Genomic DNA, 14,854 nt, shown 5'->3' with positions numbered 1-14,854 from the left:
ACTGCTTTATGAATAGGCATTACCTATGCAAAAAACAAGAGAAAACAAGTTATCCACAAATATATAAAGACTGAAACTATTTGTTCATAATTAATAGGAGATGTAACTTATAAAGATCTACATTTTGGACACTGAAGCCCTAAACAGAAGGAAGACTTCTAACCAGTTCCTCGAAGATTTGAAGATGTAATTTCTTAAAAGTAAAAAAGATTTTCTACTTGGAACAATTTAAAAGTCAAGTCACTGACCAAATATTTACAGAAATATCTAGGACTTACTATTTTTACCTTATTTTATAGCTTTTCTAATCATTCTAATCATTAACACTCACATACTGAAAGAAACTAATTTTTTAAAAACTAGAAAAATTACACAAACTTTACCAAAATTTTCTAAAGATATGGTACTTGTTGGAAAAATAGTTCTTGGCAACACAGAAGAGATGAGAGGAAGCACTTGTGTTTCAATATTCCAGGGTATAAAACCAATTCTGAAAATTCAAAACAAAAAAGACATTTTTGTTTAAATGGTTTGAAAAATTACAATTTAAAATTATTAATTTCCCAAATCAGGTTAGCAACTTTAAAATACAGTGTACTTAAATCAGTTTTTGCCAAAATAACTAAAAATGTAAACTCAAGGTTACTCACTGTTCAAAGATGGCTACCAACTGGCTGAACAGAAAAAACCCTTAAAAGCATTAATGGCAAAAGGAGATCAAGGGCAACTTCATATATAATACATGATTCTCTTTTAAATAATGTAATATTTTGTCAAGACCTTCTTTTAGCTTCTGTTTTTCTCCATTCTAAAAAAATCAACTTGGATAATAAAATGTATAGATAAACAAAATGCACAGATCTTAAGTGTACAGTTTGATGACTTTTGACTGATGTATATATCTGTGTAGCCACCACCACCCCCAACCAGAAAGTGCCTTCATGCCCCTTGCACCTACCCATCTCCCTTTCTGGGCGAAGAGAAAATTTAGCCAAGTTCATCAAATCAAGGTTTAAAAGAAATCAGCAGGTTAAAGAGAAATCAGTCCATGAATAAATAACAAAACTTGGAAACAGAACTGTTATCACTTGAATTTGAAGCATATCATACATACATGGGTTATATTTTTTGCTACATTTGTCTTATAGCACGTATCAAAAGCAAAAACATCAAAATAAATACATTTTTTAAAAAGGAAAAAAAAGAACTGATTTTTGTTGTTCTATTATATTGTAAAGTTCCTCAATCTAAGGACGATGGCTCTTCAAAGCTCCCAGTGTCCCTATTAAGTTTCTGCATCCAAAACCAATCCACTCTCAGCTTTTTTTCTGATTCATATTTGTTCAGTTCAGATCCCCTAATTAAGAAAAAAAAAAAAAGCAACTACTTTATCCCAGTATAAGGTTAGATTCTGGAGGAGGAGGAGAAAAGCTTCAAAAACAATGTGCAACTTACTACACATACACAAAAATATTTAACTCTGTAAGATCTCATACATATCCGGACTTCCTAATTTCACTTCTATTTATATTCCACTGTCATTCCTAGAGGGAAGGCCCTATGCAGAACTATATTACAGTGTTATATAAGATAAAGTTATACTGTTAGAGGAATGAGAGTGACAAGGACCTCAATCTTTATGTAGGAACTTGATTTAAGTATATATATAATACACCTAGCAATGTGACAGTAGCTTTAGGACTTAAACTAAGAAAAGAAAGGACTACATTACAGAAAATCATGAATGCCAGGACAGAGTATAAAGACTTGGTCAAATAAATATTAAGAAGAATCTTTTGGAGGGGAAATGTCATGACCAAAGTAGTGTGTCAGGTAACAGCACACAGGTTAAGATTTGAATGGGAGAAACAATAGAAGGATGACAGATCTGAATGCTATTACTAATAATGAATCTTATCATTTTGGTGCTCTCCCTTTTTATTTTTTAATTTAAATTCAATTATCCAACGTACAGTACATTAGTTTTTGACATAATGTTCAAGAATTCATTAGTTGCATATTAACACCCAGTGCTCATCACATCACGTGCCCTCCTTAATGCCCATCACCCAGTTACCCAATCCCCCCACCCACCTCCCTTTCCTCAACCCTCTGTTTGCAGGATTCAAGTGTCTCCCTTTTAAATGACTCAAATATCTACATTTATTAAACAGATAAAAAAGATACTTTTCAAGGGGGTCTTTAAATAGCCATCTTTAGGCAGTTGAGACACCACAAAACTTTCTTAGAAACACAACTATTGATTAAGATACCTCTGTTACTTAAGTATTAATGACATCTTCTGCTCATGTTAGCATGTAAACACTCTGGTAAAAAAAATTTTTTTTTTTACCTTCCAATTCCAGGTGATGTATGAGGAAACCATGACAATTCCAATTCCTGTCTCTTCTGTCTAATCAATGCACTCATTTCATCGATTTCTAGAAATTCTGTACTAAAAGATAAATTTTAGACCTTCATCAGAATTCCAAATATTTAAGTTCGGCATAACACCCAGGTTGTATTATGATAGCAAAAATTTTTGTACCTAGCATTATAAACATATTTAAAAGAATAAGAACCTTTTTCTAAACATTTTCAATATGAACTCATTCCTAATGTAAAATTTATTACAAATCAAAGTTCTATTTATCTGATTCGCAAAAATAATGCTTGAATCGATATCTTGAAGTGACAGAATTTTTAACAAGTCCACTCAGAATAATATCCTTATTACTGAAAGAAAAAAGCACATTGTTTCCTACCCCAAGGATCAAAGCTACAGCAAAGCAACCCCAGCAGAAACTGTATCTGCAGTAGTTTCCCAGCTGAAACTAAGTGTAAGCCCAAAGGGAAAAATGAAGGAAGGTATAGTTCCTATAACCAAAACTGGGTATAGTTCAGCTTTTCAAAAGGCTACTCTGATGTAATTTTTGTCTTGGTACCCTGAGCCAAGCACTAAAATTAAATCACACAATCTTAATCTGTCTTGTTTGTTCAACTAAAGCTAGGTGATTTTAAAACCCCAACTTAATCTTCAAATTCCACAAATATTTACTTAGTAATCTACATGCCAGTCACTACAGATTCAAAGATTACTGGATCTACCCTAAAAGGGTTCTGCTTGATTACAATTTAATAAGTAGCTTACTTCTCCAACACATAAAAAGCCTGTGTAGAACAATTTATTATTAATCAAAACAAAACCCACTAGTTCATAGGCAGTCCCTGCATACTAGAGAGGGTCACAAAATAGCAGGTTTTCTTTTGCTAGAACTAGTTTATTTCCCAAAAGAAACAAAAACAAAAAACAAGGTGGGCTTTCATGTTTGAGCCAGAACTTAAATTTTTACCAAAAGTTAATAATGAAACATCAAGAACAAACCCATAAAGTAGAAAATACTAACCAGTAAGTTCTACAAGTAAAAGAAGATTCTCCAGTGTGACTACTAGAAGAAAACATATTGGAGAAAATATTTCTGAAGCACTGACTGGTACACTGATTTGATCTTCGAGGCTAGAAAAGTAAAAACAAGTTAGTGAAACAGCAAACAAAAAACTCATGATAACTAATAGTTATATGTAAATATTTTGATATAGCTGAGTTATAGAGTTATGTACTAAACAACCAGAGTGTTTTTATCTAAAAGATTTTATATGAACAAACCTTATTTATTTTAATTGCTGCATTTTTCTTTCCTTTCATTTCACTGTGTGTAGAATTTCCTGTACAAAGACACAAAAAGACTCAGTTACCTTGTTCTTAATTTTTATTTTTTTAATATTTTATTTATTTTAGAGCAAAGGCAAGAAAGTGCACTCAAGCGGGGGGAGGGGGAGAGAATCTCAAGCAGGCTCCAGACCCAGCACAGAGCCCTACACAGGGCTCCATCTCACAACCCTGAGATCATGACCTGAACCAAAACCAAGAGTCAGACGCTTACCGACTGAACCACCCAGGCGCCCCTTAATCTTTATTTTAAAAGGTTGTACCTTACTACTCCCTCCCCCGCCCCGCTCTCTCTTAAAAAACAATAAAAACAAAACCAAAACAAAAAGGGGTGATCTAAGGTCATGATCTAAGGGTGGTGAGATGGAGCCCCATGCTGGGCTCTGTGCTAGATATGGAGCCTGCTTCAGATTCTCTTTCTCTCTGCCCCCCCCCCACCTCCACTCTCTCTAAATAAATAGTAAAAACAAAGACACAAAAAGGCTCAGTTAACCTTGAAGTGACAGAATTTTTAAAAAAGTCCATTCAGAATAATATTCTTATTACTGAGAGAAAGTCCCAGCAGAAACCGTATCTGTAGTAGTTTCCCATCTGAAACTAAGTGTAAGCCCAAAGGGAAAAATGAAGGTATAGTTCCTATAACCAAAACTGGGTATAGTTCAGTTTTTCAAAAGGCTTTTCAAAATAGCAGCCTTACTACAATACATGTAGTGACTGGTATGTAGAAAAGCCTTTTGAAAAGCTGAACTATACCCAATTTTGGTTATAGGAACTATACCTTCCTTTATAAAAAATAGAAAAATAAAAGGTTGTAAACCAGTACTGATACTGGCATACTGATAAAAGAAAGTTAAAATAAGTAGAAAAGTTTCAATTAAAATAATAGTACTTGCATTTTAGAATTTTTCCTAATGCTAATTTTATCTTGTTAAGCTGCAGATACAAAGAAAATTTAAAAAGCCACAACACAGAAAATTGGTGTGAAACATGTACAAGTGCTGTGCTCAGAGCATGAGTATTAAAATTCTAGTCAACATTTTCTGGCAGCCAATATAAACTTAAACTACCTTGTTACAAAAAGTATATACAGGGGTGCCTGGGTGGCTCAGTTGGTTAAGCGACTGCCTTCAGCTCAGGTCATGATCCTGGAGTCCCGGGATCGAGTCCCGCATCGGGCTCCCTGCTCAGCGGGGGGTCTGCTTCTCCCCCAACCCTCCCCCCTCTCATGTACTCTCTCTCTCAAATAAATAAATAATCTTTAAAAAAAAAAAGTATATACAAGATGTGAAATTAATATCAGTAATGCAATGTATATGTCCTTTCCTGCTATAACTTAAAAAGCAGTAACTGTTAACCCACCTCAAATGGAACTGACCTGAGGAACTGAGGAACTGGGGCCATCAGCCCTTGTCAACCATAAATTATCATTTAGCTACTGGCACCAATGTCAAGTACCCTCGTTCTTCCTCAAACTTTAAAAGTAGGAAGAGCAGAAGTGTTGATTAAAATAGCTTTCTGTTATAGCAATGTTTTTGGCTGCACTGCTTATGATTTGGGTTTTTTGGTCTTACCTGTCATATCAGGAAATTTATTTCTGTGGATACATACTTCCAGGTTAAGGAAGATAAAAGATAGTTTCTGCCAACCACAAGAATTGGTTTAACATCTTTACAGATTACTGCTTTTAGTTTTTCTTTACCATGGAGCCTATGTTATTAGTCTTCTCTACCTCTCAATGCATTTGTTGTCTGCAATAAACCGCTGCAGCTACTGTTGTCGCTGCTCTCACCTCAGAACTCTATAAAAAGTGCACAGTGCAAATGACAACAGATCTTTCAATCTTCTGCCCTGCTTGCCTCCCAAAGGGCCTAGTGACTTTGTTAAAAATAAATCACTCTAACGAGGAGGCCTGTTTCCTGCTATTTGTAAGACCATATGCATTTGGGGTTTCTTCTGTCAGTCCAGTTGATAATAGGTTACTTGCTACTTAAGAGCATATTAATTTCCTTTTAAGTTACTATACAGCAGCTGTTTGGTTTCCTGCTATTATCCATCCTTCACACATCCCATACAGAACTGTTCTAACAAATGTAATTTCAACATTGGGGAAAGGGGTACTAGCTGAGTTCCAGGAACTTATTTTCTTACTCTTCAATGTATATTTAAAAGATGATACTAATTCTATTTATAAAAAAGATTTTACTTATTTATTGGAGAGAGAGAGACAGAGATGAGCAGGGGGAGGGGCAGAGGGAGAGGGAAAGCAGACTCCCTGCTGAGCCCATAGCCTGATGTGAGGCTCGATCCCAGGACCCTGAGATCATGACCTGAGCTGAAGGCAGACACTTAACTGACTGAGCCACCCAGGTGCCCCAAAGTGATTTTTTAAATTGCGCGTCAAGCCAGGAATAAAAATGTGTGATAGGTATCCAGCCACATCCTTAAAGTAACTATTTTGGGGCACCTGGGTGGCTCAGCTGTTAAGCATCTGCCTTAAGCTCAGGTCATGATCCCGAAATCCAGGGATCAAGCCCCACGTTGGGCTCCTTGCTCTGCGGGAAGCCTGCCTCTCCCTTTCTCACTCCCCCTGCTTGTGTTCCCTCTCTCTGCGTCTCTCTGTCAAATAAATAAAATCTTAAAAAAAATAAATAAATAACTATTTCCTTCAGCTCCGCTTGAATTGCTGTGTTGTCGCAATACAGTGTCTTTTATACCCTAAGGGTACTGAGTTGTTTTCACTCAGGTTTCATTCACTTAATACTTATGAGTTTGTAAAGTTTACATAGCACTCCTTCACTTGAAAACCTATCTCAGGAAGCCACCATTAGACAGAATGCTCTCTATGGGAAGAACTGTTCCTTTTCTGGCCAATGCTAAATGTGAAAATTTAGTTCAAAAGGTATTTCACCTATTTCTGGGTAATTCTCAGGTAATTACTGAGCAGCTCCAATAACAATCTCAAAAATATTCAATACTGGTAGATATATCTAAATTGTGATCTCCTAGAGACCATTTCACATATCCACCCTACTAATCTATCTACCTTTGGACAGCAACGATAGGCCTTTACATTTCATTTTTTATCAAAGTAATGCATGTACAAACTTTAAGAAGTCAAACAGCACTTCTAGGCTTATAGAGAAAAACTACAGAAATTCCCACTCCCTGAAAGCACTCATCAAATCCCTTAACTGTTTCTTCTAATATTTGCCTCTTTATTTCTAAATAACATGCTTATAATACTACTCTACCTTGATTTTTTTTGGTTTAAGATATTTTCTAATGATTTTTTTTACTATAGAAGATAAAGACTTTTCTCTTAGACGACTGCCTTACCCACTTCCTTAGCTGCTTCCACTGAATGTTCTTTTTTACATATCAACATTTGATATAAGCAATATTACATTAATATAACTGCATAAACATTATTCACGGCTGAACCACATACTAAATTAAGATTATTTTTCTTGTACAACTGCTTGCTTTTCCTAGGGTTAATTAACTATTCTGTTTTCTCTTTTCCTTTTTTCTCTTTATTACCTATGATTAATTTAGTTAACTCTACAACAAAAGTATAAATCTCCTCTTAGTACACTTAAACCCATCAACTCATACACAAAATCTGTTTCCCACTCTCATGGAAATGCTATTCCTTTGTCCTGCTCCAGTCTGAACTGGTAACTCTCTAAAAGTTGTTTAATGGTCATTCTGAACCATCCTCTATCATCAACCTGATAATCCCATTTACCTTTTCCCTAAGTCAGAACTCATTTTTTTGAAACTCACATTGCTCATTTACTATCTTACTTAGTGAAGCATGCACATCCTCCAGCAAAATTCTGGAAAAGGGTGTGTGAGAATCAATTTTTGAGCTCTTACGTGTTTGACAATGTCTATTCTACCCTAACACTTGACTGACAGTTTAACAGGGTTTAGAATGTCTTGGGTAATTATTTTTCCCAGAATTTTCAAGACATCGCTCCAGTGCTCCATCTGTTGTTGATAACATTCTTTTATACATAGTCTGTTTTCTCTCTCTAGAATCTCTTAGGATCTTATTATCTGCAGAGTTCTAGAATTTTATGAAGCACATTAGTTCTTTCCTCATTTACCAGGTATGAGGTTATTTCTTTATCCAGATACTCCCACCCAGCTACTCTGGGAAATTTTCCTTTGCAGTACCTTTTCTTGATAACTTTCTGCCTTTTGGCTTTTTTTCTTTCTGAAATGTTATTATTTGGTACTGAACCTCAAAGACTAATACCCTATTGTCTCGTCAACTTTTTGTCTCACCTTCTCAGATTTCTCAGTTTATCCTCTATCCCTGTTGAATTCTACTATAACATTTTTGATTTTCAAGTTTTCTTTTTTTAGTCTTCCTTGTTTCAATGATGAACTATCCCTTATCTCTGAGAATATTAATTTTTAAATTGTTCTCTGTTTCCCAGTACTTGGTTTATTCTATACAGTTCCTTTTGTCTCTGTTTTGATCTCTCTTATACTGGAGGTTTCCCCCAAATATCTGGTGATCCTTGATTTGTGAGACACTAAAATACTGATTGAAAATGGTGAGGATGGGTGGTCAGAGCGTTTCAACTAACGGGTTTCACTTTAGGGTGATCAAGCAGAGATCTATTTCATTTGGCAATTCCCAAATATCAAAATCTCAAGTCTTTTCTCTTAGGTAAGAGAGTATCTCAGAAGATGCCTCCTATTTCCCAATCTGGGAATAAGCAACACTGCAAGTGCCATGGGTAGAGAATTAGAGGCCTTAACATTTGACTTAATTTCCCTCTCTTTACTCTGTTGTTTCCTCTACCCTCATTTGTGCCAGAGTTTAATCTGATTTAACCACTCACTCTAGTCTTTGCCTCGGTGGAATCCTCCCCTACCCTGTTCAGCGAAGACTGCAGGATAAAGTCCTTTAAAACATTTTAACCAATTCTGTTTTTTGGCACCACCCATATCCCTGCTTTCAAAGATAATGGAGGGTCCTCAGACCCAAGACTGCCTAAGGTTCTATGGTATGTAAACTGATTTCTTCTTAACTCCATGCTCCCCATGAAAGGTTCAGCTTTCTGCTGAGACAATTTTTTTTTTTTTTAAGTAAACTCTACCTGCAACATAGGGCTTGAACTCATGACCCCAAGATCAAGAGTCACAAGCTCTACTGACTGAGCCAGCCAGGCGCCCCATCTGCTAAGACAATTTACCATTCACCTCACACAATCACTTGCAAGTTTTGTGGACATCTCTTATCTGCTGTCTCTTCTCCCTAGTTCTCTGGTCTTGTGGCTTAAAATTTTTCTTTTCATTCTTTTGTTGTCATTTTAGGAGGGTTCTGGGAAAGATTAGGGAATTAAACAGGTGCTATGCTTATCAATCTGTTACGCTTAGCTGGAAGCTTGTCTTATTTGTTTGTATTCAGCACATCCTAAACATGTTTCATGAAATACTAATCCCAAAAGATGTTTCATGAAAACATCTTTTCTACAATACAAACAAGTATGAAAAAGGCTCTTTAAGCTTAGAGCCCATTACTTGGCAGGTACCCAATTACAGCTTGATTAATTGATTCCAAAGTTAATAAAGCCATAATTAAATGGATCTAGCATGTACTTAAAGAAGCACTCCATTAAGAAATGTCTGAAAAGGGGATACTTTTTACAAACCACATCAATTATAAACTATTAGCACAAACCAAAGGTTAATGTTCATTCTAAGAACTAAGTACATAAAGGACTTCAAAATTAAAAAAAAAAAAGTATGACAACTCAGTTATCTAGCATGAGTAGAAAGTAACATTTCCTTAACAAATTTGCCAAAGGTATGCTATCTAACCTTTCCCAGTATCTTCAAGTGAGGCACCAGTATCTTCACCAAATGAAGAAACTAAAACAGTGTACATAATTTTACTACAGTCACAGATGATTTAATGGAAAATGAGTACAAAACCCAAGTGGCCCAACTCCCAATAAAATCTATTAGGCCTGCTACAATTTTAATGTATAATTTCTAATTCAGATAAAAGAATTTCACAGTTTCATATGCTCTATTCATTAGTTTGAGTAGTGTATAACATAAAGATAAATAACTTCAGGCATAAAGTCACACATAAATGTTCACAGAACAGTCCCTTCCTGCTTCAAAAAACTTTAAGAAATGGAAGAAGCTACACAGAGTTGCTTCTAAAATCTACTTAAGCAGTCCTAGGTAAAGAAACAAGGTTTTCTCGTGAAGTTTTTTTATAAAGAGAAATTTAAATTATCCTTAGGACACAATGGCTCCTGTTCAATGTAACTGGGTAAGTAAATAAAGATGTATTTAATATGCTTAACTTGCCACTAACTCTACCTTCACCTTAATCTCTTTGTTCTGTGCTCAGTCATCAAATGCCTACATTTAAGGATCCAAGGTTGCTTTTCTCTTGTATAAAGGTTCATTACTGCCCTAAACTTTGAGACAATTACAAGTGACATTTATAGGTTCTCTTAGGGTCTTCTAATGAGGCAGTCTGTTAATAAAAAGTATCTAAGAGGGCACCTGGGTGGCTCAGTTGGTTAAGCGACTGCCTTAGGCTCAGGTCATGATCCTGGAGTCCCGGGATCGAGTCCCATGTCGGGCTCCTTGCTCAGCAGGGAGTCGGCTTCTCTCTCTGACCCTCTTCCCTCTCGTGCTATCTCTCATTCTCTCTCTCTCTCTCTCAAATAAATAGAATCTTTTTAAAAAATAAATAAAAAATAAAAAGTATCTAAGAAATCTCATGTGCAACATGAAAAAAAAATTTTTTTAAAAAGGAGAAACATTTTAATGTAGTAGAACCAATGAACACACACATCAGAAGAAATGTTTCCAGCAAAGGGCAGTGATCAGACAGGAGCACCATTAGATGCTAGTAGTTCTGTCATTGCCTTACATTGAATGAAGGGGCTGCTGACTCACTTTCTTTTTTTTTTAATTTAAATTCAATTAATTAACATAGTGTATTACTGTAAAGTGCAGCGATTCATCAGTTGTAATATAACACCCAGTGCTCATTACATCACATGCCCACCTTAATGCCCGTCACCCAGTTACCCCAGCCCCCTAACCCCCCTTCCCTCTCCCCTCCAGTAACCCCTCAGTTTGTTTCCTATGATTAAGAGTCTCTTATGGTTTGTCTCCCTCTCTGATTTCATCTTGTTTTATTTTTCCCTCCCTTCCCCCTATGCTCCTCTGTTTCATTTCTTAAATTCCACATGAGTGAAATCATGATAACTGTCTTTCTCTGAATGACTTATTTTGCTAAGCGTAATACCCTCTAGTTCCATCTACATCGCTGCAAATGGCGAGATTTAATTTTTTTGATGGCTGAGTAATATTCCATTTTATGTATGTATGTGTGTGTGTGTGTGTGTGTGTGTGTGTCTATATACTATATCTTCTTTATCCACTCATCCATCGATGGACATCTGGGCTCTTTCCACAAGTTTGGCTACTGTGGACATTGCTGCTATAAGCACTGGGGTGCAGGTGCCCTTTCGGATCACTACATTTGTATCTTTGGGGTAAATACCCTGGGTCGTAGGCAATGTGGGAAACAAAGGCAGAAGAAAAATTATTAAATTTACTACCTAGAGCCCACTGACAAGTCCTTGAAACAGGCAGAGTGACATTCCTCTAGGGACTCAACTGGCAATCCTAGCCTGAGCTGTAAGTCTACTTTAATGTGTAAGAATTCCTTTGGAAACTTCCTTTATCTCTAAACCCTCCAAGATATGTGATGGTAATCACCCCCAAGCAGATGACCCACCGATATACATCTGAAGGGTCTCATGACTAAGGTTTTATTAGATGGTAATAAATGACCTTTTCCCAACAATAGCTAGCCTGCTCAAGGTCCTGGAAATCTTGCTTCCAAAATTCCTTAGAGACTCACGCTATCCCTAACCCCCTCCCAACTTGAAAGTATATAATGGGCCGCTCCTCATGACCCTGGTACAGCTCTTTCTGCCCATGGGTCCTGTCCCCATGCTTTAATAAAACCACCTTTTTGCACCAAAGACTACTCAAGAATTCTTTCTTGGCCGTCGGCTTCAAACCCTAATAATGTCTTCTTTCCTACATCAGTAGGGTAGCTCTATTTTTAACTTTTTGAGGAACCTCCCTACTGTTTTCCAGAGTGGCTGTACCAGCTTGCATTCCCACCAGTAGTGTAAGAAGGAGGAAAGGGAAAATTAAAGGTAAAAACTCTTAAATGTCCTATTCTTATAGCTGTGGTTTATGAACTTTAGTCTGGAAAAAAAAAAAAAAGACTGATAACACATTTCTGAAAGGTAAGGCAAAATAAGGTTAATTGATCTATTAAGTAGGAAACAGACATGATGCTATCAAAATGATAATTTTATATTAATTATTTTTTAGCTCAAAAGTACATCCAAACAAGAGCCATCAAAATAAATAAGATAATAATTTGAGTTATAAAGGCTGCAGACAACCATAAAGTGGAAGGCTTAAGATGGGTAACTACTAATATCATGCTTTAGTATTACTGTGTGGTGGGAAGAGGCACCAGATACGGAGTCAGAAGACTGATCAAAATTCTGGCTGCTCCAACCGTTAGCTGTGTGATCTTGGCCAAGATACCGAGCCTTTTAAAACTGTCTGAAAGTTTACAATTATGAATGATTTTGAACATTCCATAAAGTACAAAAAAATGACACCTACAGAGCAGATTTGACTAATGTTAACATTTAGCCAGTTTTATTTAACATTAATCTGTCTCCTTCCTTCGTTAAAGGAAACTACTTCCCTGAATTTGGTGGTATTGTTCTCATGCATCTTTTTATAACTTAAGCTTCCTGAATCTCAGTTTTCTATGTTACATCTATAGATCAATTATCTTTTGTTATCAGGTAGCTGCAGCCAAGGACAATCAAATAGTAAGTACTTTATAGTTACTACCACTTTGCACGATACCCTGGAAAATGCCATTTAGAAAATACCCACAAGAAACTTAGACTCATATAGGAAAAAAACCCATACACCCAAGACAATACACCATATTTTGATGAAGTTAACTATAAGGTCTTGAATAACTTTATGTAACAATATGGAGGGAGGGGGGAAACGGCCAATTAAATTCTCACAGTACATTTTTTTTTAATTACAGAAAATTTCAAACAATACAAAAGTAGAATAGCATAATGAAATCCCCATATACCCATATCCCAATCTCCAAAATTATTAATTCATATCCAGTGTTAATTTATCTACAACCTTTTCAGGATCATTTGGAAACAATTCCAGACATCGTATCATTTAATACGTAAATATTTCAGTATATAATTCCAAAAAGACAAGTGCTCTTTGGGAAAAAAATATCCTTAATACCATTCTCACAAATAAACAAAAAAACCCCCAATAATCCCTTAATATCAAATACCCAATGTTCAATTTTCCCCAATTGTCCATAGTTGTATTTGTTTTTGTTTTCTAAAGATTTATTTAACAGAGAGAGAGAGAGAGAGAGAGAGAGATAATGCACACACGAGCAGGCAGAACAGCAGGCAGAGAGGGAGAAGCAGACTTCCCACTAAGCAGAGAGTCCGATGTGGGGCTCGATCCCAGAACCCTGGGATCATGACCTGAGCTGAAGGCAGATGCTTAACCGACTGAGCCACTCAGGTGCCCCAAGTTATATTTGCTTACTTTCTTTTTATGACATGTTAGAATAAGGATCCAAATAAGATACATAAATTGTGACTGCTTAATGTTTGTCTCTTTAATTGATGGGTTCTCCATCCCTTTTAAACTCCTTGGAATTTTCGGACTGAAGAAACTAGGTCATTTGTGTCAATTTTTATTGCATCCCCTTGTAGTTGCTTAATATGCTTCTGTGTTTCTATATATCTCGTAAATCAGTAGTCAGATTTTTAAACAGATACAGGGTTTTTTGTTTTGTTTTTATTACTGTATATTTGTTATTTACTTCCGTAACGAGGTGTTTAATCTTTGCTGCTCTCTCCTTTGTGATGCTAGCAGCCACTGCTGATCATTGCCTAGGATCCATTAATTCATTAGTTTACAAAATGCTGATATTCAAAATCTGTAATTCCATCTAAAATTATTTGCTGAAATATTTCTAAAAAAATTAACTTTCCTTTATTACTGTTCAATTATTCTGATGTACAGTTTACCTAGGAAAGGCATGAGAGATGCTTTGATATTTTTCTTCATATACCGGTTTTCAAAATAAGTTAACCTCCTAGCATCCTCCTAAACAGATCAATTAGTTAGTCTGCTTATAAGGTAGCAAGATGAACTCTTGGACTTATCTGTAAGGTCTCAACTGTAGTTATTACTCTTCTTGATGCTCAAATTGTCCCATTTTTGGCTAGAGGAGCCCAATCAAATTGATTCCAAAGACTTTTGTTATGATGCAAGTAGTGTTTAAAAAACTCCTTGCTTTTAGAAAAATGTTCTAGGCACATCTTATTTATTACCTCAAACCTGGAATCAGTCATTTATATCAAGGTGCCCTGGTACTTTCATTGGAAAATGGTATTTGGAGAATACAATCTAGGCACCAGGGTTGGGGTACACTGTTTTCATATCACTTAGAAATTTTATTTTATAAATACTAAAACGGCTCTTTAGTGACCTTGTACTGGAAAGAATCCCCCCAAAATTCATGTCCACCTGGAACCTCAGAGTATTACGACATTTAGAAATATGATCTTGGGGCACCTGGGTGGCTCAGTCGGTTAAGCCTCTGCCTTCGACTCAGGTCACGATCTCAGGATCCTAGGATCAAGCCCCACATCGGGCTCCCTGCTCAGCGGGAAGTCTGCTTCTCTCTCTTCCTCTGATACTCCTCCCTGCTTGCGCTCTCTGTCTCAGATGAATAAATAAAATCTTAAAAAAAATGAAATAGGATCTTGGCAGATGCAATTAAGGTAAGACTGATATGAGACCATACTGGATTAGGGTGGACACTAACTAAATTCAATGAGAGTGTCCTTATCAGAGACAGAAAATTATACAGAGGGAGACACAGAGGAAGGACACATAAAGACAGAGACAGAGATTCCAGTGATGCAGCTACAAGCCCAAGAATGCCAAGGATTGCCAAGAGCCACCAGA

The 14,854-nt window shown here is 36.2% G+C and overlaps 2 protein-coding genes across 10 annotated transcripts in view; one reads left to right on the top strand and one right to left on the bottom strand.

The window, feature by feature from the left end:
* Positions 1 to 14,854, bottom strand: part of SCAF11 (SR-related CTD associated factor 11) — an 81,604-nt gene that overhangs the window by 8,789 nt on the left and 57,961 nt on the right. For 5 of the 6 annotated variants that reach the window (XM_027593214.1, XM_027593215.1, XM_027593213.1 and 2 more), the window contains 4 exons: positions 3,668 to 3,726; positions 3,408 to 3,517; positions 2,354 to 2,455; positions 384 to 490 (listed from right to left, as the gene is read on the bottom strand). In XM_027593214.1, the coding sequence (XP_027449015.1) occupies positions 384 to 490; positions 2,354 to 2,455; positions 3,408 to 3,517; positions 3,668 to 3,726 (378 nt within the window). Of the gene's footprint in view, positions 1 to 383; positions 491 to 2,353; positions 2,456 to 3,407; positions 3,518 to 3,667; positions 3,727 to 14,854 lie in introns of those variants that run through there. The other variant, XM_035729213.1, reaches the window with a different exon arrangement.
* Positions 1 to 14,854, top strand: part of ARID2 (AT-rich interaction domain 2) — a 215,691-nt gene that overhangs the window by 179,784 nt on the left and 21,053 nt on the right. The window contains exon 25 of one of the 4 annotated variants that reach the window (XR_003519839.2): positions 98 to 372. The exons of the other annotated variants lie outside the window; for them this stretch is intronic. The gene's annotated coding sequence lies outside the window, so the exon portion shown is untranslated. Of the gene's footprint in view, positions 1 to 97; positions 373 to 14,854 lie in introns of those variants that run through there. 4 annotated transcript variants of the gene reach the window in all.

The sequence above is a fragment of the Zalophus californianus genome, chromosome 9 (assembly GCF_009762305.2).
Source record: "Zalophus californianus isolate mZalCal1 chromosome 9, mZalCal1.pri.v2, whole genome shotgun sequence".
Taxonomy (NCBI): Eukaryota; Metazoa; Chordata; class Mammalia; order Carnivora; family Otariidae; genus Zalophus; species Zalophus californianus.
Note: the sequence above shows the minus strand (reverse complement) of the source record. Positions and strands in the feature narration are given on the sequence as shown.